General features: G+C 37.9%; 4 protein-coding genes and 3 non-coding genes across 7 annotated transcripts; all 7 read right to left on the bottom strand.

Annotated features, from left to right (window-relative positions):
• Positions 1-232: 232 nt before the first annotated feature.
• LOC104733764 (uncharacterized) lies at positions 233-12,414 on the bottom strand. Its single transcript, XM_087479890.1, has 9 exons — positions 11,552-12,414; positions 2,283-2,402; positions 1,864-2,108; positions 1,568-1,771; positions 1,386-1,478; positions 1,187-1,288; positions 749-1,045; positions 576-641; positions 233-497 (listed from the first exon to the last, which is right to left on the bottom strand). The coding sequence occupies exons 7-9, from the start codon at positions 1,025-1,027 to the stop codon at positions 450-452; spliced, it is 393 nt and encodes a 130-aa protein (XP_087336016.1). The 5' UTR covers positions 1,028-1,045; positions 1,187-1,288; positions 1,386-1,478; positions 1,568-1,771; positions 1,864-2,108; positions 2,283-2,402; positions 11,552-12,414; the 3' UTR covers positions 233-449.
• LOC147930937 (uncharacterized) lies at positions 1,154-2,427 on the bottom strand. The gene is made up of 5 exons (XM_087477094.1): positions 2,283-2,427; positions 1,864-2,108; positions 1,568-1,771; positions 1,428-1,478; positions 1,154-1,288 (listed from the first exon to the last, which is right to left on the bottom strand). The coding sequence occupies exons 1-5, from the start codon at positions 2,425-2,427 to the stop codon at positions 1,154-1,156; spliced, it is 780 nt and encodes a 259-aa protein (XP_087333220.1).
• Positions 2,586-4,230, bottom strand: LOC104732468 (uncharacterized). The gene is made up of 2 exons (XM_019234276.2): positions 3,467-4,230; positions 2,586-3,382 (listed from the first exon to the last, which is right to left on the bottom strand). Exons 1-2 carry the CDS (start codon positions 4,063-4,065, stop codon positions 2,737-2,739), a joined length of 1,245 nt encoding a protein of 414 aa, XP_019089821.1. The 5' UTR covers positions 4,066-4,230; the 3' UTR covers positions 2,586-2,736.
• LOC147930936 (uncharacterized) lies at positions 4,374-5,898 on the bottom strand. Its single transcript, XM_087479889.1, has one exon. The coding sequence runs from the start codon at positions 5,775-5,777 to the stop codon at positions 4,374-4,376; it is 1,404 nt and encodes a 467-aa protein (XP_087336015.1). The 5' UTR covers positions 5,778-5,898.
• Positions 8,049-11,672, bottom strand: LOC104732469 (uncharacterized). The gene is made up of 2 exons (XR_015575600.1): positions 11,547-11,672; positions 8,049-11,061 (listed from the first exon to the last, which is right to left on the bottom strand). It is a non-coding gene; the product is annotated as an uncharacterized LOC104732469 (transcript).
• A 3,449-nt stretch (positions 12,415-15,863) lies between the features above and the next one.
• Positions 15,864-15,970, bottom strand: LOC147930935 (small nucleolar RNA R71). Its single transcript, XR_015576932.1, has one exon. It is a non-coding gene; the product is annotated as a small nucleolar RNA R71 (small nucleolar RNA).
• Positions 15,971-21,353: 5,383 nt separating this feature from the next.
• LOC147930934 (small nucleolar RNA R71) lies at positions 21,354-21,460 on the bottom strand. Its single transcript, XR_015576758.1, has one exon. It is a non-coding gene; the product is annotated as a small nucleolar RNA R71 (small nucleolar RNA).
• Positions 21,461-23,540: the final 2,080 nt, after the last annotated feature.

Raw genomic sequence — 23,540 nt, 5'->3', positions numbered from 1 at the left:
ATATAGCGGAACGGGTTTGTCGATATTTACAAAAATTTAAAATATCATTAAATTGGTGTTACACAGGTAAAACATCATTTTATTATTTTGTTAATACTATCTATATCAGAGAATAGATAGTATCAAATTAAATTGATTAAATAAATATTATGTAAAAACAAATTCTATTGTGGTATTATATGGTTTAAACTTTAAATCATAAAATTAAAAATTATTATATAATTATAACATATTTAACCAATAAATAAAATTTATAACTTAAATGTTTTAGTTATAAATAATTTGCACCACAGTGTACCGCGGGTCCTAATCTAGTAATTCATATAACAGAATTCATTGTTGAATCTTGAACATAGAAATCCTAGCATGGTATTAAAAAAGACATTAAGATCAACTTCATAACCCACATGTTCGCTACGTTCCACTAAGATTGATCACCACCAAGATCTTCACTCTTCAGCATTATGACTTCCATTTATACGACCAACACCTGTTAGCTGAGGAAAAAACACAAATTAACTTTATCATATTATCTAAATTGTTATGTATGAAATTTCAATAAAAATGACATTCACCTCCGTATTAGGTGAATTCGAAATGTTTGCCAAAGCTGCAGCAAAGTTTGAAGCCCATGTGCTTGCCTACATCATTTGTATATTAAAATTAACAAGGTCATAAATTTTAAGAAATCAGAATATCATAAACTATATATATTAACAAAATATAGAACATGCAAAAGGTATAATACCTGATCAACAGATGCAACACCGAACATCTTCTGGAACAAAGTATTAATTGTTCTAACTTGATCTTCTAAGCCTTTGTTCTGCATTTTCAGCTGAGCAATTTCAGAATTTTCTGTCTCTGAGCTTACTGCAATTGAGCGTCTCAAGAATTTTGAAGGTGTAGGTCCACGGCCAACACAACGCACTCGTCCTGAACGTTCTGGACCAAACACCTGAGCATATTCATCGTCCAAACTAGCTGTAACATTGCATATGGTTTGCATTGACGAATTTTGGTTCATCAAGGTTGTAAGGGCTTCCTAAAAATGCAACAAAATAATATAAGTATAACAAATTTTTTTTTTTGTGTGTTATAGTCTAAATGAGTAATCTATATGTTAAGAAATGAGACAATGATTTGACAATATCTAATATGAACAATAGAATAAAATAAAACTAACCGCCTGTGTTTTAGCCTGATCAGATACATAGCTTCCATCAGGTTTTGTGCGTTTCGCAACAAATAACTCTACTCGACTTGGTGGTTTTCCGTTCTTAATTGTCTGCGTTAAAAGCACACACGTAAATATTGTAAACTATCAAAATAGCAGGAGAACAATCATAAACTTGAGTTTTATAAGAGAGAACTAAATTACTTACAATCTATTTTCTTTTTCTTGCAAAACTCTTTCTTCCACATACGTGAGGCGAGGTATGGTTTTTGTTATTCTTCTTATTTCGATCTTGCATTTTCTGAAAGTTCATATATTGGAGAAGAAAATTAAAAGTTATTCCGTACGTTTCATATACAATTACACATATTTATAAAATATAAATCATACCTTCCATTTATCAGTGAACCTCGTGTTGACAAAAGAAAACCATTGATTTTCAGGAACACTCTTTGGCCGATTCTGGATCATTTCAGCTTTGTTATCCCGTTTGAACTTTCTCCAAAAACGTAGCTTGATATCCTTGCATCTGCTCCCTAGTGCACTAATCACATAATGCTTTCTTTTCGCAGGATCATCAAACCAAAATTTTGACTGAAATGATATCATGAGAACATTCATAAAGAGAGAAGCAATATGGAGTGCAAAACTTAGTAGAATGTACTAAAATGTTGGATATATATTACCTGAATAACTTCCAAAGCCCTATCTTTTGTGTCAGGATTAACCAATATCCAATCACTATAGTCAATGGGTAACAAGTTCAAATCATTACTTAATTTACATTGACCTAACCAAGATCCAAGTAGACCTCCGGAATCATCAACAGGTTGATCGGTATCTACGTCGAAATGTACAATGACTTTGCTATTTTGTAGTTTCCACACATCTCTTGATGCCACCATTTTTCCTTCTATGTTTCCATCATCATCTTGTAGATAAACACATATTAACAAAGCCATCAATATATATATATACACATGTACAGTAGAAGAAATATTGATTCCCGCACGTTCAGCAATGACCACAAATAAATTTATTCTCATGTAAACAAAAGCAATGATCAATCCGGTTCATTCTCACACAATCAATTATTTTTAATTACCTATCAATTGTACTTTCCACTTGAAACTGTTACCGTCTGGAGTTTGTGAAGGAGGAGAACCGTAAACTGCCTCCAAATGTGCCATATCATGTGGTGCTTGAGTTTCTGAACCAGTAGAATCTGTGAAAGTCCGAAAATGTGTCATTGGTGCTTGAGGTTCCGAATCAGTAAAATCCGTGAAATCCCAAAAATTCATGAACCTAAACAAAGCACATAAAAACAAACTATTAAGCAATACTGAATTTTAATTGATTCTTAAAATAGTGACTAATTTGGTCATTAAAACCATAAAAAACAGCAATAAGAAAGTAAACTCAAGTTAAACCTTTCAACGAAACTAAAACACCGTAGTTTACATAAGCATCAAATTATATTATAACAAATAAATAAAGTCAAGTCATCTTCCAAGGAAAAGAGAAAGACTCAAGTGTTCCTTATTAAAGCCAAACTATTCTCATAGAATTGCATCACCCATATCATATACGTCTCTAAGTTGAACATGAACTGCGAAATCCCACTCTGACTCGCCAAGTTGTTTAACATAATATACCAGTCTCGCTTGAGAAGCCAAGACATAAGGTTCATCCTCAAAATTCTCTCCGGAGTGTAGCAAGCGTGAAAAATTGACCATATGATGACCATATGCGTCTATTTTATATCCTCGTTCAGTACGAGAATCAACCCATTTACACTTAAACAACACAACTTTAAAAGTCTCATAGAAATTTAACTTCATAACTTCAACTAGCTTCCCATAGTAAACTACATCTCCTGCTATTGGGTTTAGATCACGAGAGCTTGCATAACTCATAGTCTCGGCAGCCACATAAACACCACTATTTTGTGTTTTGAGATCCGCATCTCTTTCAATAGTCCGAAATTTGAAGTCATTCACGTTGTAAGTTGTATACTTCACAACTTTGTCTGATGGACCAATAGCTAAGCATCGTAAATCATCATCTATCCCATCAATGTCATTTTCTTCTACTTTTTCTCTCATCCATTTGGCAAAATTAAGATGTATTTCTCTGTCAATGTCAATAGCACGATTCCTTCTGCTCTGACCAGAAATTCTACTAACAAGCTCATTTTTGTATCGCCTAGATAGAAAATAATAAGAATTATATTAGTATAGTTCAATTTAAAAAGTTAGAATAATCAATGTTATTGTGAGCTAAACTTACTCTTGTAAATGATCAAGTAGCTGACAATTGATCAGAACATGTCGATGTGCTTGTTGCCTCTCTATATAAGTTAGTGTCCAAACATGACCAGCTCCAACGAATCTACCAATATTTGGAAAAATATTTGCAAGTTCTGAGTGTGGCCTTACACTCATCTTAACTACAGGTCGATCATCAACGCGACCGACACGATTAAATCGTGTCTCCATATCATCAAGATATATTGAGCAGAACGTTATACACTCATCAGCCAAATATTGCTTACATATAGAACCCTCTGGTTGAGCACGATTGCGAACATAAGATTTAAAATATCCAAGAGTCCTTTCAATTGGATACATCCAACAAAGTGGCCCACCATGTTTTACTTCTTCTGTGAGATGCACTATTAAATGTACCATCACGGTGAAAAACGATAGAGGAAACAACATCTCCATCGCGCATAAAGTCACAACTATACGCTCTTGTAATTTATCAAGCTCATCAATATCTAGAACCTTTGCTGATATATCTCTAAAAAAATGACAAAGCTCAATAACAAGTGACGTCACATTTGCAGGCAACAAATTCTGAACTGCAATTGAAAGCAAATCTCTCATTATCACGTGACAGTCATGGCTTTTTAATCTAGATAGCTTTCTACTTTTAACATCAACACAACTTGAGATGTTAGAAGCATAACATCTGGAAGTTTTGCATCCTTGAAGACACTCAGAAAAATATCTTTTCCATCATTTTTCAAAGTAAAACATGCTTCCTTGTACTTCCCATCTTCAGTAGGCCATAAATCAGAGCATATTCCCATCTCACGGAGATCTTTCCTAGCCTTCAGATTATCTTTTTATTTTTTTTTTGTCATCCAGTAATGTGTAAACTAGATTGTCAAACACATTCTTCTCTATGTGCATTATATCCAAATTGTGTCGTACCAAAACAAACTCCCAATAAGCCAGCTTAAAAAATATACTTTTTTCCTCCGTTGTTGCATACTATTTCTTTCTGAATCTATTCGATCTCTTTTTCTCCCAACTAAATCATGTTTCTTACCTAAAACAACATTAACTTGTTCTTGTTGATGCTTAATCATAGTTCCTGACAACACGACAAGTGGATAACAAATTTCTATTTTTCCATCAAAACTAGCACTATTTTGACGAAAATCATGATCTGAAGGAAGGAAACAATGATGACCCATAAAACAGTTCTTCTTCCCGTGTTGTAAACGTTGTCCGATGAAATCATAATTGCAGCTTGGACATGCTGATGATGTATATGTATTCGAACCAGACAGATTTCCAAGTCCGAGAAAATCACTAATTGTCCACATGATGGTTGCTCTCATGTTAAATGTTTGTTTAGTAGAAGCATCAACTGTCGTGATCCCATCATCCCATAACTCCTTCAATTCTTTGATAAGTGGCTGTAAATACACATCAATATCATTACTAGGCATTTGCTTCCCTGGAATAACCATAGAAAGGATCATCGAAGTCAGCTTCATCGACATCCATGGAGGTAAATTATAAGGAAATAAGATCACCGGCCAGATGCTAAAACTCGTACTCATTGTACCAAATGGATTAAAACCATCTGTAGCTAAGCCTAGTCTAACATTTCTTGGATCAGATGCGAAGTCAGGATATTTTTGATCAAATGCCTTCCAAGCTGCTCCGTCTCTCGGATGTCGAAGTTTACCATCATTGTCATCTGCATTTTCATGCCATCTCATGTCTTTAGCCGTTTTCAATGACATATATAGACGCTGCAAACGTGGCTTCAGAGGAAAACAACGAAGAACCTTTGCAGGAACTTGTTTTTTCTTTTTCTTTTTTCCCAACGTCGTACTCTCTACCGTAGTATCAATTTTCCATCGAGAAGCTTCACAAATATTGCAAGTTTCTCTATCTTTATCTGCTTCCCAGTATAGCATGCAATCATTTGGACATGCATGAATCGATTCATAGCTCAAACCTAGCTTACGGATAACTTTCTTCATCTCATTGAATGAATCTGGCAACTTAGCATGTGTGAATGCTTCTTTAAGCAAATCAAGAACCATGGAAATCCTTTTGTCGCTGATCCTACACATACATTTGATATGATACAACTTCAACATAAATGATAGCTTCGTGAACCCGGTACACCCTTTATACAACTCTTGATTAAAATCCTTTAGCAATTCATCAAAACCTTCTCCTTTTCCATGATTTCGACTTGAAGTTGATGGTATTTCTGTGTTCATAGGTTGTTGTGACAATCCAGATCCTTCATATGTATCCATATCAGGGAAAAGATCATCCAAGAGATTCATTGTTGGATCTCTTTCTACTTGAGCAGTGTTACTCTCAGAAGGTCTTTCTATTGTATTCCTAGTTACACTAATATCCTCTCCGTGTAGAACCCAATTAGTATAAGAACTTAAAAAGCCAGAAACGATCAAATTACCTTCAATATCTTCCCTAGACTTGGTTTTGGCAAGAGAACAGCGGTTACAAGGACATTTCATCATATCGGCATTTGATTTACCAAATGCAAAATCGAGAAATCTTTTCACGCCTATTCGGTAATCCATAGATAAACGTGGTTTGTTTATCCACGACTTATCCATAATAACCTAAAACATAAGTACACATATTTGAATAATAATAGACGTACAACAACGAGTAGTGTATAGTTTTCAAAAAAATCAAGAAAGCAAATGTTTTCAAGTCCACTAATTTTTTTTCCACATAAGAGTTTAATCAAATTGACTTTACACAGATCTAACAGAAAATTTGGTTGAATCAAAAGCTTCACAACGCCAACTGGCGCAGCGTAAGAACTGGTTTGTAGCTCAATCAAGGGAATTGAATTATTCTCTTGAGACCTACTACGCTCAATCAAGAGATTTGTGTAAATCTCTTGAGACCGACTTCCTGTTTTGATGAAGCTAATCAAATCAAGACAAGGGATGAGAGACAAATCTCGTTTATTAATTATCAAAAGCTGCTCTAAAACCTTAACCCCAAGAACACTTATATAGTCTCCAACCTAGGTCACAACCGACGTAGGAGAAGGTAAATAAAAAGACGTAAACACCCAAAGAAGTCTTTCTTAGAAAAGGAAATTAACAAAAACACGTAAAAACCAATAATACGTATCTAAGCCATCAAGATGCTGCTGCATCAGGACTCCCATGGTGAGAAGGATTCGACCGCGAATCTGGAAGGAGTGGTGGAGGAACAAACGGAGACAAGTAGCGTACATTAAACACATTAGAAGTGTTTATGTCGGAGGGAAGACGAAGACGATATGCATTGTCGTTAATACGTTCCAACACTTCAAGAGGACCAATCTTCTTGGCTTTTAACTTGTTGTAAGCTCTTGCTGGCATTCGATCTTTAGTTAGTACAGCCCATACTAAATCACCTGTGTTAAAAACAAGACGACGACGATGCGTGTCCGCGGAAGCTTTGTATTTCGCTGTAGAGGATTCCAAATGAGCTTTAGTGTCAGCATGTACTTGCGCTAATGTATCAACAAAAACCTCAGCATCACCATGAAGTCGAGTACGATCAGGTAAGGATGAAAGATCCACCGGTCCTCGTGGTGAAATACCATACACAACGTGGAAAGGACTAAAGCTCGAACTACGATTGATGGCATGATTATGAGAAAACTCTGCTTGAGGGAGTTTTGAATCCCATGACCGAATAGCTTCACCAACCAAACACCGTAACATATTTCCCAAAGAACGGTTAACAACTTCCGTTTGCCCATCAGATTGTGGATGATAAGCTGAACTCATGTCCAAGCTAGTGTTAAGCAATTTCCAAAGAGAACGCCAAAAATGACCAAGGAAGCTAGAATCTCGATCAGAAACAATGGAGCATGGTAAACCATGTAAACGATATATTTCTCGAAAAAAAAGATTGGCAACCTGAAATACATCCGTTGTCTTCTTACAAGGTATGAAATGGACCATTTTTGAAAACCGGTCAACCACCACAAAGATAGAATCAAACCCGCGTTGCGTACGCGGAAGATCCAAGACAAAATCCATACCTATATCTGTCTAAGGTTGTGTTGGAACAGGAAGGGGAATGTATAAACCGGCATTAGACGCGTGACCTTTCGATTTTTGGCAAATAACACACCGCTCCACAAACCTCTCGACATCACGTCGAAGAGAAGGCCAAAAGTAAGAAGATGCTACCAGCTGTAACGTTCGATCCCGCCCTACATGACCTTCTGTATAAAGTTCGGAGATAAGTTGCAAACGTAAGCTACAATCTGGTATACATAAACGAGAATCCTTGAAGAGAAATACCTCATGAAGTGTATAATCCCGTGATGAACCAGACTCAACGTCCTGTAGAATACGACCAAAGAAAGGGTCTATGGGATATAAATCTGTGAAAGTACTAAGACCCGGAACAGAGACGTTTAACACAGCAAGGAGTGCATGGCGTCTACTTAAAGCATCAGCAACACGGTTACTAGATCCAGACGTGTGCTTGATCACAAATGTAAACTGTTGTAAATAGCCAATCCATGAAGCATGTCTAGCTGAAACCTTGTCTTGTGTGCTAAGATGTTTAAGAGCATCATGATCTGTATACAGAACAAACTCTTTGTGAAACAGATAATGTCGCCAATGTTTGACTGCCTGCACAATAGCATAAAACTCCACATCGTACGTACTGTAACGTGACCGAGAACCCGACAATTTTTCACTAAAAAAAGCAATGGGACGTTGTCGCTGGCTTAAGACGGCACCAATGCCTGTCTTTGATGCATAATAGTGTAGCTCGAACACCAACGAAAAATCCGGAAGAGCTAATATTGGAGCTGAACTCAATTTTTTTTTTAATCACCTCAAATGCCGTAGAAGCACCTGGAGTCCACAAGAAAGAGCCTTCTTTAATACAATCGGTAATAGGTGCCATCAAGCTACTGAATTGTGGCACAAAACGACGATAAAAAGAAGCTAGCCCATGAAAGCTTCGAGTATCAGTAAGTGTTTTAGGTTCAGGCCAGGACTGAATAGCCGATACTTTGCCAGGATCAACAGCTAAACCTTCAGCCGAGACAATATAACCAAGAAAATGTACTTCCGGTGATCCAAATTCACATTTCTTCATAGTAGCGTAAAACTTGTCACGACGCAAAACAAGAAGGACCTCACGGAGATGTCGAATGTGATCCTTAAGAGACAAGCTAAAGAGCAGGATGTCATCAAAATAAACAACTACAAATTTACCGATAAAAGGGCGAAGTGCTTCATTCATAACACGCATGAAAGTGCTCGGGGCATTAGATAAACCAAAAGGCATAACTAACCATTCAAAGAGACCTTCACGAGTCTTAAATGCAGTCTTCCATTCATCTCCGGGACGTATTCGAATCTGATGATACCCACTTTTTAAATCTAGTTTAGAGAACACACTTGCTTTACCAATCTGATCAAGTAAATCGTCGAGACGTGGAATCGGAAAACGATAGCGTACAGTTATCTTGTTAATAGCACGACTGTCAACACACATGCGCCAAGACCCATCTTTCTTAGGAATAAGCAAAGCCAGAACCGCACAAGGGCTAAGACTTTCTCGCAGAAAACCCTTAGACACCAACTCCTCGACTTGGCGACGAAGTTCTTCAAGCTCACTAGGACTCATACGATAGTGGGATCTATTAGGGACAGCTGCATCCGGCACAAAATCAACGCGATGTTGGATATCTCGTAAAGGTGGTAACCCTGCAGGAAGGTCATCAGGAAACACGTCGGCGAACTCATGAATCACGTCTTGAAACATTGAAGGAATAACACGTTCCGTTGGAATAGTCGCATGAGTCGCAAGCATGACAAAAACAATACCCGCATCACACATTTCAGCTTCAAAAAGGCGCTTTTGTAAGATTAAGATTGAGCTAAAGGGGGATGATACTTGAGCAGGCAACGAAGGCTTCAAAATAAAGCTGCAATTTTGAAAGCTGAAGCTGTAGGTGTTATGAAACCCATCATGTACAACCTTTCAATCAAATTCCCATGGTCGACCCAACAATAAATGGCAAGCATCCATAGGAACCACGTCGCAGTAAAGCTTGTCTTTATAAGCTTCACCAATTGAGAACGTCACAAGTGCACGTCGTGTGACACTCATGTCATTGCCCTTTTGCAACCAAGCCAATTTATAAGGGACTGGATGTGGCTCATCGGGAATACTCAGCTTTTTAACTACAGACTCTGCAATAACATTCTCACAACTACCCGAATCAATTATGAAATTACAAACCTTACCACAAATCGTACACAGTGAATGAAAAAGGTTATGACGTTGGGGAGCCTCAGATTGGCTACGTGGTGCTAAGCAAGAACGTCGTAACATCAAAAGTTGACCTGAATCTGCTTCTAATTCCTCCGTAACAACTGGATCCTCCTCATACTCATCATATATTACTTCAACATCACGCCCAGTATCATCAAGTAGTAGTCCTCTTCGATTGCGTGTCGGACAAGCAGACTGACGATGCCCCGGTTCTCCACAAGCAAAACAACGGAGAGTTCCCGTACGGACTGGTCGGTTTGTGTCAACAGGAACAATAGCTGTCTCCTTAGCTGGAACAGGAACAGTGACTTCTGGAGCAAAAGGAGTAGCAGGGGAAGGTTGTCGATTCAGGCGAGAAGAACTCCAACCCGAATAATTGCCTTTGGTCTGTGTTTCAATGGTGATTGCTTGTTGATGAGCTTCGGCAATAGAAAGAGGGTGAAACAGGTTGAGTGTGTGTTGAATCTGTTGACGAAGTCCTCCAATGAAACGAGCAATCAACTGTTGTTCTGAATCTCTAACTTCCACACGATTGATTAATAGGAAAAATTCAGTAGCATATTCTTCAACCGTACGATTCCCTTGACGTAAGTTCTGCAATTTTTGGAACAATAGCTGCTCATAATTGAATGGCAAAATTTTTTTTTGCATATGCTTACGAAGCTTGCTCCAAGATGTGATTTTCTCCTTCCCTTGACGTGAACGAGTTGTTTTCAATTGTGCCCACCACGCTGCAGCTCGATGTCGAAAACGGATCGCAATTAAAGGCACACAACGTTCTAAGGGTACACGTTTAAACTCCAGAATTTCCTCCACTGTGACAAACCAATCCAAAAGATCCTCGGGTGAAGAACCTCCATGAAACTTTGGAATCTCCAGCTTAAACCTTGATTCCCACCTCCCGTCATTATCATCTTCTCCGTTTTGACGAATAAGCTTCACCTTTTCTTCACCAAAAGGATTCTCGTCATACTCTGTTTTTTCATCTTCGTCAAAAATTTTGTCTTCCTCCGGAGCCGCTTTACGCAAACTCATCGCTTGAACCACCGTTGCTAAGCTCTGAACTTGAGCTCAAAGTTCTGCGATGGCTTGGCGGTTAAGCTCTCCCTCACTTGGCTGGACTTCCTTCTTAGGTTGCGGCATAGTTACGGATTGTAGCGGAGCTCTGATACCAACCTGGCGCAGCGTAAGAACTGGTTTGTAGCTCAATCAAGGGAATTGAATTATTCTCTTGTGACCTATTACGCTCAATCAAGAGATTTCTGTAAATCTCTTGAGACCGACTTCCTGTTTTGATGAAGCTAATCAAATCAAGACAAGGGATGAGGGACAAATCTCGTTTATTAATTATCAAAAGCTGCTTTAAAACCTTAACCCCAAGAACACTTATATAGTCTCCAACCTAGGTCACAACCTAGGTAGGAGAAGGTAAATAAAAAGACGTAAACACCCAAAGAAGTCTTTCTTAGAAAACAAGAAAAGGAAATTAACAAAAACACGTAAAAACCAATAATACGTATCTAAGCAATCAAGATGCTGCTGCATCACCAACGTTTTAATATTTTGTATGAAACGATAAGAGAAAAGAGACACAAAGCAAATATTAAACCTCAAAACAGAAGAACAGTAGAAACAAGTGTCAAGTTTTAACAACCTATACAAACCAGGGATAAACTAACTAATTGATCTCATTTTGATTCACATCACACAAAGTCAAAGCAAGCGATTGTCAAATAACACACCACATAAACAAGGGACTGAAATCAGTTTACCTTACACGTCGAGGGTTTCTGAATTCTTATTTTCTGAGAAGCTCTCCGCCGTTTACACACAGGAAATTGTTTGGCAACCCTAATTCAAAAGAATAAAGTTGTGATTAACTTATATGAAATATTCTGTTTCTAAAAACAAAAACTAATTCCCGCTGAAACTATAAAATTAGCGGGATTAGCAAAAGATTATTGAGAAAATTTTAATTCTTATTTTAACAAAAATTTCCTTTATATTTTTTGTTAAATATTACAAAAGGAATTAACTCAGAAATTAGATTTTAAGAAAAAAGATTTTAAGATATTGAGATCGAAGCAAGAAACGGAAAAAATTAGAGTAGAAATCATGACCTTTCATATTCTTCTGCTTTATCCATCAATATTGTTCACACTTTGTGCTCATTCTCTTCAGAAAACTATTCGATCACACCAGAAGAGAAAAAAAAAAAAAAAAAAACTTTTTTCTATGTGACATATTGTCCAACACCTTAGGGACGACCTAAAGCCTTCCCTTGTATCAACATCCCTGCTAAGCATTATTTACGAGCTCTGATTTTTCAGTCTCCGTTTCTTCTCGTGGATATACGCACTTCGTTGCTTGGACCTTTGTGCACACTAGTCTCGCCATCGATGCCGTACATAAGCTATCTTTTACCAAACCATACTTGGAGAAAAAGAGTGATTTAATTCTCCAACCTTCCAATTGAACAATTTCTTGTTCCAAACTTACTAGCTAGATCGATCTGGTTTTTGATTAGTAGTTTAGCTTTCTAATTAGAAAGAGAGGAAAAACTGGAGGAAGTTACGAAGACGATGTGAGAGTAGAGGAAGAAGAAACAAAGAGGTTCTATTATTTTTTTATTATTAAATTGTTTTTCCACCTCTTCGATCTATCTTTTTCTTCTTGATATAGAAATTATTTTAATAATATTAAAGAGTTTCTTTGCAAGTTAACGTAACTCCTAAAAATTGAGTAAACAATTATGTCAATTATAACAATTGATGCAAAATCACATAATTTACATCACTTTTTTGTCGATGTAAACTTGTATCAATTTCTTAAGTGATGTTAGTATAAATTACTAATTACATCAATTGTTTAAGTAATGTAAATTTATATTTTGTATCAATTTTCTAAAAGTGATGTAAATTAATATATATTTGTATCAATTTTACTTAATCAATGTAAATCAATTACTAACCGCATCAATTTTTAGTAACTGATACAAAAAAAAAAAAAATCTAACATCAATTATAATAAGTAACTCAAATTTAAATCACTTACTTTTTTGACACAAATGAATCGATGCTAGCTACCTTTTTTTGTAGTGTGCATTTAAAGAGTTATACCTGTTTTAGTGAACGTATATACAGCCAGAGTGAAGACTGGAGCCACAGGACAAAATGGTCGATCAACTCATCCCCAGACTTGAACGGACTTCAGACTTCAATAATCGACCATTTGGTCGATCAACTTGTGCTGGACTTGAACAGACTTCTGAAACTTGACCGATCGACCAAGCAATCGACCAATGGTCGATCAAATGTTATTTTTGGAACCAAAACCCAATTTGTTTCGGTTTTCTCTGATTTGTTTTATTTCAATCTGGTTTGTCCCGGTTTAGTTTCCTATTTTCTTATAAATACACTAACTACTCATTAGGAGAGATCATCTTTTGTTTTTTTAGTAGATTTTTAGAGTTCTTAAACTTGCTTACTCTTCGTTTGTTGAATGATTGAGTAGTTCTAAGTTTTTAATAATAATCTCTTCTTCATATCTTCTATTCTACAACCTCTAATTATGATTTCACAAAGATCAAACCTCTACCTTTGTGTGATCATGATCATAAGTGAGTAGTCTTATAGTGTCTTTCATTTTTGGTAGATTAGGATGATTTAGGAGTTGGGTTATGGAGTTTATGGTTATATTTCTTTAGATCCTCCCTTAATGGTTGCTAATAAAGCTAGATCAGCATTGATCATGTTGATTCTAGACTTTAGGAATTTTATGCCCAGAAGGTGTTTGATGAAATTCCTAAACCTAAACTTTTAACTTTTAAGTTCTTTGCGATCCTTACCTTTGAAAATTGTTTACTAGTGTGCTTAGTGGCTAGATTGACTTGATTGTAATGCTTATTGATCATTTAATTGCCTTTGGAAAAAGTTGATGATTGATTGATTAGTAAAGGGATTAATGTCATGGAAATGTGTTAGTCTTGCTTAGTGTTCTGATATATCATGGTTTTTGTGGTTTTTAACCATGATATAAAAAGTCTTTTAGTGTCTTTTGATGTGTTTCTAGGATGTTTTTAAGTCTTAACAGGTTTTCTAGGATTTTGGCATGAAATGAGCAAAATGAAGCAATTTGGATCGTTTTGGAGCATTTAACCGAAGGAAATCAATTTGGAGTCTGATCTTATGAAGAGCATCGACCGACACCAAAGGAGCATCTGTCACACCAAGTTGATCCAACACAAGAATCACAAAATTGGAAGTTTTACAAATCTGCCCTAAAGTTTTCCATATTTGCAACACAAGTCCCTGACGTGTTTTAGGACATATAAATAGTATTTTTAGGTTTTCCAAACCATTAAGTTTTATTCTAGCAAGTTTTACTTTCTTGGAACCCTGTGAGACTTTAAGAGCTTTTGGGAGAGAGATCTGAACTGCTTTGAGAGAAGAATTATTGAACTCCTTCTTACTCTTTTTAATTTCAATTGCTTATTATTCAGAATTATGTCTTGTTCTTCATTAAACATGTCTGAGTAGTTTGCTTGTTATGTTTAGGGTTTTTCACAGGGATTTTATGAATTGTTATATCTGTTTATTTAGGATTCAATATCTTTCTAGATCTTCATTATAGGTTGTTCTTCATAATTAATCCTTGATTGGCCATCTAGAATTAATAACCTATGAAAATAAATTGATATGAGAATATAATTGATTTTTCTGATAAACCTTTTGATGAGCAAAATTACTTTATGCAAAGAGATTTGATTTAGTGATTTTGTGAACAATCTAAACTTGTTTTTAAAGCTGATTTATTACCTAGAATTTTGCAAAGAGATTTAGATTTTCTGGTTTTAAATTTAGATAATATTTGCAGTGAGAACTGATTTATTTTACAAAAGTGTTTAGAGTTCTAGATTTATTCTTAATTGCTTGAATCCTATTTATTTCCTTGATTTAATAATTTGTAATTTCCTAAGAAATTCCCTAGACCTAGCTTTTTAATTCTCTGAATTTACAATATTTTGCATTGCTTTTATTTTAATTCAAATTAATCTGTTTAACTTAATTATAAAACTCTATAATTTATTGTGTAGTTTTGAGTCCTTGTGGAATTCGACCCCTAAGTATTGCAGTGATCTCTTAATTTGAGAGTGTAGCTCTAGGATAAATTTGAGCATATCAAATTTGGCGCCATTGCTCGGGACTCTTTGATCTACCATTAGATTTGAGTTTTAGATTTTCTCTAAGTTTTTCTTTTTATTTTCTACTTACACGTTTTTGGTTTTCCTCTCTTTGGAGTTTCAGGTGCATGCCTACTAGACCTCACACAAGGAGCAACAAGACTGGTCCTACTGTGAAGGTTTTAAACCAAGAGTTGGGAAAACTTGAGCGTGAGAACAGAAAAGCAGCCAAATCCTTGAAGATGGTTAACCCAATCATTCTGATGCGAGATGAGGATGGTGCTTTGAGGGATCAAGAGGGCCACTTAAGCAATGAGCTAGGCCAAAAGATTGATGCAGAAGGCAATGTGATTGCCGAACCAGTTGTCAACGAGCAGGCTGTCATCAACCAGCAAGCTGTCGCCGTTGATGATCCAAATCTTGGTGTCGATCGACACCAACAAGGTGGTATCGATCGACACCCACCTGCAGCAGACATATGTGGAGCTGCCAACCACGTCCAAACCCAGTTCGAAGACATGATCAAAACCAAGACTTGATCAGGACGATTGTTGACTACAACCGGGCGGATCTTTTGTATGAGAACCGGTCTGCAATTGTTCCTCCTCCATTCCAGAGGAATGACTTTGAGCTGAAGCCTGCTTACTTTCAATTGGTTGGGCAGAGACCTTTCTCTCACCTTCCCCATGAGAAGCCTTTGGACCACATTGAGCACTTTGAGGATCTTGTGAACAGTATCAAGGCTAATGGAGTGACTGAGGATTTCATATTCTGCAAGCTCTTCCCATACTCACTTGCAGGAGAGGCATCTTAGTGGTTGAAGCAGTTGCCGGCTGGATCTTTGACAAATTGGCATGATATCAAGGTGGCTTTCCTCAACCATTTCTATGATGATGCAATGTCAGATGAGCTGAGAGTCAAGATCTGTTCTTTCAAGCAAGGACATGATGAAGCTTTCAAGGCAGCTTGGGTGAGATTCAAAGCTTATCAAAGGGACTATCCACACCATGGTTTTTCAAAGGTACAACTGTTGAGTATCTTCTTCAGAGGGTGTGACTGGAAATATCAGTTGTCTTTAGATGCTGCAAGTCATGGGAACTTCAAGACAAGATTTCCAGAAGATGCTGAAGTTTTGATTGAGAATTTGGCTTCTAACAATAGCACTAAAAGAGCTGATGCTGAAAGAAAGAGACTGCATGGAGAGTTCGATTCAAACCAGCTAGCTTCTGTTAATGCTAAGCTGGATTCAGTACATAATCTACTTATGGGTAAGAAGTCAGTCCAATTTGCTGCTGAAGTTGAGAATTTGAGCCAGAGCCAGAGAATACAGAGGAGAATGTCAACTATGTGTATGGAGCTGGGTATCAGGGACAGAGATTTGGTAATCAGCAACGCAACAAACCTTACAATGGTGACCAGAAGCAGCAACAGAACAATGGCTATACAAGAACCTATGGGAACTCATCTTATCAGTCTCTTCCTCCTAAGAATTCTTCAGAGAGTAGAATGGAAGTCATGCTTGAGCAGCTTTTGCAAGGACAAGAGCAATTGACAGTGACATTCAATGGGAAGATTGGCAATGTCTACACTGAGCTGAATGGGAAGATTGATGCATTGAATGTTCATGTTAAAAAGCTGGAGATTCAAGTTGCACAAAATGTTGGGTCTGTTAAACGGCAAGAGAGTGTTCTTCCAGCAAGAACTGAGTCAAACCCCATACATGCTTGCAATGCCATATCAGTGAGAGATGAAGATGATGGTGAAATTGCTTCTACAGAAAAAGAAGAGAAATCGACAAATATCTTGGTTTCAGATGATGGTGTCGATCAACACCACCTGGGTGTCGGTCGACACTCATCTCAGACGAACCCAAAATCTCCAGTTCAAGCAGCAGTTGAGAGGGTCTACAAGCCTAAGGTTCCTTTTCCCAAGCCAAGAAAGTCCAAGTAGGAGATGGAGGAAGCTAGATGCAAGGCAATGATGGACAAGGTGATGATTGAGATGCCATTGATTGATGCAGTAAAGCTTTCACCACCACTTAAGCGGTATGTGAAGAGAATGGTATCCAATGGTTTGAGCCCTGAAGAAGGAGCACTTCTTACAAAAGATGTCAGTGCAATTCTGTTGAACCAGCCTGTTTAGAGGAAAAAGGAGAGGAAGCATGAGGTGGTTGTCTCTAAGGAAGTGAGTGCAGCAATTCAGTGTAGGACCACAAAGAAGCTACATGATCCTGGAAGCTTTGTACTTGATTGCTCTATCTCCACAGGAAGGTTTGCTCACTCACTTTGTGATCTTGGCTCTAGTATCAACTTGATGCCACATTTTGTTGCAGTGAGACTTGGGATGACAGAATTCAAGCCAACTCAGATTTCTCTTATCTTGGCTGATCGCTCCCGACGTATTCTTGAAGGTGTTTTAGAGGATATTCCAATTAAGGTTGGCAACTTCATGATTCCCCCTGACTATGTGGTGCTGAAATATGATACAAAGCCTAAAGATCTTCTCATCTTAGGAAGATCTTTCTTTGCTACAGCTGGTGCAATCATAGATGTGCAGAAGGGGCACATAGCACTGAATGTGGATGGATTGAGTATGAATTTTGAGATGGATAAGCTAAGGAGGGCTCCTACTATTGATGGACAGACTTTTTCTCTTGAGAAAGTTTCTACAACATGAGCAACAGGCTCAGTGTCGATCGACACAAAGGAGGCATCAATCGACACTCCTCCACATCCGAGACTAAACTTGTCCACAACTGATGCTTCAAGTCAGAAAGCTGTTCCTAGACAGAAAGGCCCCCACTCCACACTCCAAGGTCCTCAAGTAAGGCAAAGGTATGCATCTTCTTTACCCAAACCTCCTCAAATCATCATTAAGACTTTCAAACCTACAAAAACTGTTTTGCAGTTAACCAAGCCACGAGATTATCATAGAGCGCTTGTTTCTTCTGTTGATGATTTTGCAGGGCTAAAAAGAAGCAAACCCATCCCTAAATCCCGCCCGGTTCCTGTTCCTCGCATACTTCGCAAGCCTCATGCACCTAAAGCTTATACACCACCTTAGATGAAGAGGTCATTCACTCAGAGGCATTCACTGCCACATTCTGATCCACCGGATGCTTGAGCTTCAGCAAAGTCAAGCTAAAGACTGAAAACAAGCGCTTAGTGGGAGGCAACCCACTCATAGGTTTTTCTTTTCCATCTTGAGTCATTTTTTTCTTGCTTTGAGTCAGTTTGAATTAGTTTTGAATTATGAACTTCTATCTATCATGTTGCATTTAATATTGTGTTTGAGTGATTATTAGCAGTGCTAACATCCAAGGATTGAGAGGGACACAAATTAATAGCAACTAACTATGGATTTCTGGGTAAAAACTCTGCAGACGCAGAGAGTGTCGATCGATGCCACTAGGAGTGTCGATCGACACCACCATCACAGATGAGTTAATCCGATTTTGGTTCATAGTTTCCCTACTCATTCATTTTTGCTTATTTTTCTTTTTGCTTTCCTCTTACTTGATAACACTGGGGACAGTGTTTTTTAAGTCTGGGGGAGGTTAGTTACTAACTACGTTTTTGTTTTTAAGTTTCAGTTCTGTCAGTCAAAACCATAAAGTTTGAGTCAAATTTTTCAAAATTTTTCTTTTTGTCTTTGGGAATTATGATCTTGACTAATGATTTCTCTTATTTGGCTAACACTCTAATGATTACTTGTTTATGCTTGATCTTAAAACTGAAGCTTAGAAAGACTATGAGCCTTATCAACAATCCTGAAAGCCCTTATTCAATGGATATCTGATTGATATAACGTTGTCTCAACTTTTATCAGGATTTTAACCGGACTTAATCTCTTACTTTGGGGTTGGAAATCAGTGGACTAGACTTCTTCTACAGGCCATACAAGATAATGCAATTTTTCAAAGTATGTCTTCCCTCTCTCTTCCCTTCAGTGCTTTAAAAAAATAAGAGTAAAAGATTAGATGATTTTGATCAGTTTAGAGAGGTAGGTAAATTACCTGTAACCTCATTATTCTACTCTTGAGTCATGATCACACAAAGCTCAAAAGCGAGGGGTAGGTAAATTACCGATGACCCTGGTATTCGCTTATACCTTTGATTTTTTTTAAAAAAAGAAAAAAAAAATGGAAGTGAGAAAAGGGAGAGGAAAGGAGATGTAAGAAGAATGTCTTGGTTTAAAGAGAGTCCATATGCCACTGATCGATACACAAGGGTAAGAACTCACCTGTACTTGCTTTAATATTGACTAATGAGATGACAATGGAGATTTCAGAGATTCTAAATGATTGTGGGATTTGATTAAGGAATGTTGATGCTTATCATGGTTAAGTATAAGTAGTAAGTTCTTGAGTCAGGTAAATGAAGAGTGCAAATAAGAATCATCATGCAGTTGAGTGAGTTCCCAGTTTTCAAACCTCTTTCACAAGTCTAAGCTTATGTTTTGCTTGAGGGCAAGCAAAGGCTAAGTCTGGGGGAGTTGATATATCATGGTTTTTGTGGTTTTTGATTTTTGTGTTCATCATGTGTTCTTGTGAGTAGTCCTTTAGGATCTTGAGGATGGGTTAGGCTGGATTGATCTTGTGGTTTGTGTGACTTGGTCAAGCTTGATTGTTGTAGATCTCTTCTAGGCTAGATGTTCTTAATGCTGATCCTGAACTGAGAGGTTAGGGTTTGATTTCAATCATCTTAGCATCACACCAATGTTTAAAGAGCATAGATAAGGCTAGATCTAGAGCTTACCATTAGGCTTGCTAAGAGATTAGAGGTCTTTTTGGTTTGAGATGTATTGCTTAATGCCTGCTTGTGTAGATTGTTTACTGTGTGAGAACAAGTCTAGAATTGCATAGGTTTGATTGTTTCTTGCCATGAGAGTGGAAGAAACTTGTCTTAGATTTATATGTCTAGAGATTAGCTCAAAGTTTGCTTGAGATTTGTTGACCAAGTTAGATAACCACAATGATTAGTTCAGCCCATGAATCCCTCCTCAAGGCCTTCTTTGTTTATTGATTTTTAAGTCTTAATCCTGTTGCTTGCTTGTTGTTTGATTCTTATTTGCATTGCTCTGTTTTTATTGTGTTGCTCTGTTTTCCGGATTTATCCAGCTCGACCCTGTACTCGACCTACACTCGGTCGAGTGCCTGCTCGAGTTCATCCCCAGGACTCTTGTTTATGATTTGTGATTGTTCTGTTTCATTCCTATTTGCATTTATGTTTCATCTACTCATTGTTCTGGTAATTATTGTCTTGCATTAGTTCATCATAGTAGTTCCTATTTCTGTTCTAGCTTCATATAGTCATAATCATTCTGTTCCATTCACATTTAGTTCTTAGTTCTTGTAGTTTTACTTTCTGCATCTTTACATTTTCATCTTAGGATTGTTAGTGACAAACAATCTTTGCATTTGGCTTAACTTAGATTCATATACATATCTTAATTGTTCACAAACACTCATTTAGGATTGATACCTCTTATACTGCAACAGCATAAGGGGAATTGAAACACCCATCCATCTATCCATTCATATCTCACCATTGCATATCATCATTCATCATTCACCACACCAAAAAGATCTTGTTTCAATTTGGCGCCTTTGCCCATTTGAGTGTGTTTTTGTGACATTTAGGATCCATATTAATCTAAGATAAAGTTCGTTTATACACTTGAATCTTCTGTTGCTGGGTTGAAGTTCCATTTCAGGTACCACTCGACCAGTCACTCGACCACCACTCGACCGAGCAGTAGCAGTTGATCGAGTCAGACGCCGTGTACATTTGGACACCACTTCCCAGTCGACTTGACAGACTAGACGAGCCTGTGCTCAATTGTGAACCTGTTCGAGTCTGTACTCGCGTTTGTTGATGCACACAAGGTCTAAGGGAAAGACAATCTTCAAAGGCCTATTGACAACATCCATAGGAAGCAAAAGGGTTTGGGAAATCAGAGAAGAAGAGTAGTTCAAGTTCAGCAAGAGGATCCAGTGATCATGGAGCAACAAGCTAACCATGAGCAGAGACCCAGGCACATTGGTGCTGGAGATGCACCCAACACCCACAACCAAAGGGCTGGTATTGTGCCTCCAACAGTGCCAAACAACAACTTTGAGATCAAGAGTGGATTGATCTCCATGATTCAAGCTAACAAGTTCCATGGGTTGCCAATAGAGGATCCACTAGATCACCTTGATGAGTTTGACAGAATTTGTGGTCTTACAAAGATCAATGGAGTGAGTGAAGATGGATTCAAGTTGAGGCTCTTCCCATTCTCACTTGGAGATAAGGCACACCTTTGGGAGAAGACTCTTCCTACTGGAGCAATAACCACATGGGATGCTTGCAAGAAGGCTTTCTTGGCCAAGTTCTTCTCAAATGCAAGGACTGCTAGGTTGAGAAATGAAATTTCTGTGTTTGCTCAAAGAAACAATGAAAGCTTTTGTGAAGCATGGGAGAGATTCAAAGGATTTCAGACTCAATGTCCTCATCATGGTTTCAGCAATGAGTCACTCTTGAGTACATTATATAGAGGAGTGCTTCCCAAGATAAGGATGCTTCTTGACACAGCTTCTAATGGAAACTTCCTCAACAAGAATGTGGAAGAAGGCTGGGAGTTAGTTGAGAATCTTGCTCAGTCAGATGGCAGCTATAATGAGGACTATGACAGAACCATAAGGTCATCATCAACTAATCAAGAGGACAAGTACAAGAAGGACTTGAAGATGGTCAATGAGAAGCTTGACAAGATCCTTCTTAGCCAACAAAAGTCTCTTCACTTCATTGGTGAAGAAGAGGTTCCAGTTCAAGAGGGGGAAACTGAGTTTGCTGAGTTGTGCTACATGCAAAACCAGGGAGGATTCAAGGGCTACAACCAAGGGGGTTTCAAGAACAACAATCTCTCTTATAGGAGTACCAATGTGGCTAATCCTCAAGACCAAGTCTATCCACCTCAACAGCCTCAACAGCAACAAAACTATGTCCCCAAACAACAACATCAAGTGTTCCAGCCTCAGATGTGTCCCCCACCAGGGTTTCAGACTAACCAAGGCCAAGAACAAGACTTAAGAGCAATGATGCAACAGTTGTTGATTGGGCAAACACAAGGAAAGATTGAGGAAGCCAAGCAGTTTGCTGAGTTGAACCAAAGGTTAACATCACAGTACAATGATCTGAATATGAAGTTTGAGGGTCTTAGTTCAAGAGTGAAGTATATGGAGAGTAACATAGCCTCTACTTCAGCTCCAAAACCCAACCAACTCCCTGGAAAAGCTGTTCAAAATCCAAGGGAGTTCACAGCCAAAGCCATTCAAATTCAGGAGGAAGAAGTCACTGAGGACAGTGAAGTCTAAGTTTGGGGGAATTCATTAGTTACTGAAGCCCCAAGTGACGTTTGTGCAAAGCAACAGGAGCTCGCAACGAACTCGACCGGGAACTCGAGCACCCACTCGACCGAGCACCACCAACGTACTCGACCGAGCACCTTCCCAGATCACCCTATGGCCTCCCACCTCCAGCTGCTTATCCAGGTTATCCAAGTTACCCTCCCATCCCACCTCAATACTACATGGATCCAGCTCTCTACCAGCAGTTCTGCCAGCAGCAGGGTCAACATTTTGACACTCGCGGTCCAGCTCGACCCCCCCACTCGGACACGCACTAGACCGAGTGCCGGTCGATCTCCATCGTTGAGCTGCCCCAAAGTTCTTCTCCAAGTCATCAACAAGACCCCAACTACTCCTATGACAGCATGCAGATGGATGTGGAAAACTTTTTCCACAATCCCTAAGGTACCATCATCACCTTCACTTGTAAATATCATTGCATTTCATAGTTGTGTTTTGTTTTTAATCTTGAATCCTCTTACAAATTTCTTTCACACAGAGGGCTGTGTGATTTAAGTTTGGGGGAGGGTTTGAGATAGCATTTGATGTTGTGTTTTGTGTTCTTATTTCAAATTTTTAGCACCTTCATATTAGTATTTGCATAGCATCTAAGGCATAGAAAAACCCTAAAAATTTGAAAAATTTTGAAAAAATCTTTATAAAAAAAGAGTGTTCATGTAGTTTGCATTGCATATTAGGATCTTATTTAGCATGTTTCATGTAGGATTGTATAATATTTGCATTAGGGATCAATGATGAGTATTTCCTTATTAGCTTGCTTAATTCACTAGACTAGGATCAATGTCCAAGTTAATAGTACTTTGATGCTAGTTGAGTAGTTAGAAGCATAAGATTGAACCAAGCCTTGAATTCTTGCACTGCATTTGGTCTAAATTGAAGCATGTTGTGATTTGATGCCATTTCCTACTTATAAGAACCTAATATTGACTTATAATTATCAATGTGTGCATTGCTTTAAACTCATGGGTACCATATACATATTTGGATCATCTTTCTCCTTTTTACCACTCGTGTTGATCCAAGTAGCTGATTTCCTCATTAAGAATCAGTTCCCCTACCCTTAACCAACCCTTCTATCAAGCCATGTTTATTCTTGTGTGTGTGAGGCCTATTTTTGGGATTGAGCTTGGTAGAAAGTGTTAGGTTTGAACTGACAAGAGTAAGACCTTGTGT

The sequence above is a fragment of the Camelina sativa genome, chromosome 12 (genome assembly GCF_030686135.1).
Source record: "Camelina sativa cultivar CO46 ecotype springtype chromosome 12, ASM3068613v1".
Lineage (NCBI taxonomy): Eukaryota > Viridiplantae > Streptophyta > Magnoliopsida > Brassicales > Brassicaceae > Camelina > Camelina sativa.
This window is presented reverse-complemented; position numbering and strand designations above follow the sequence as displayed.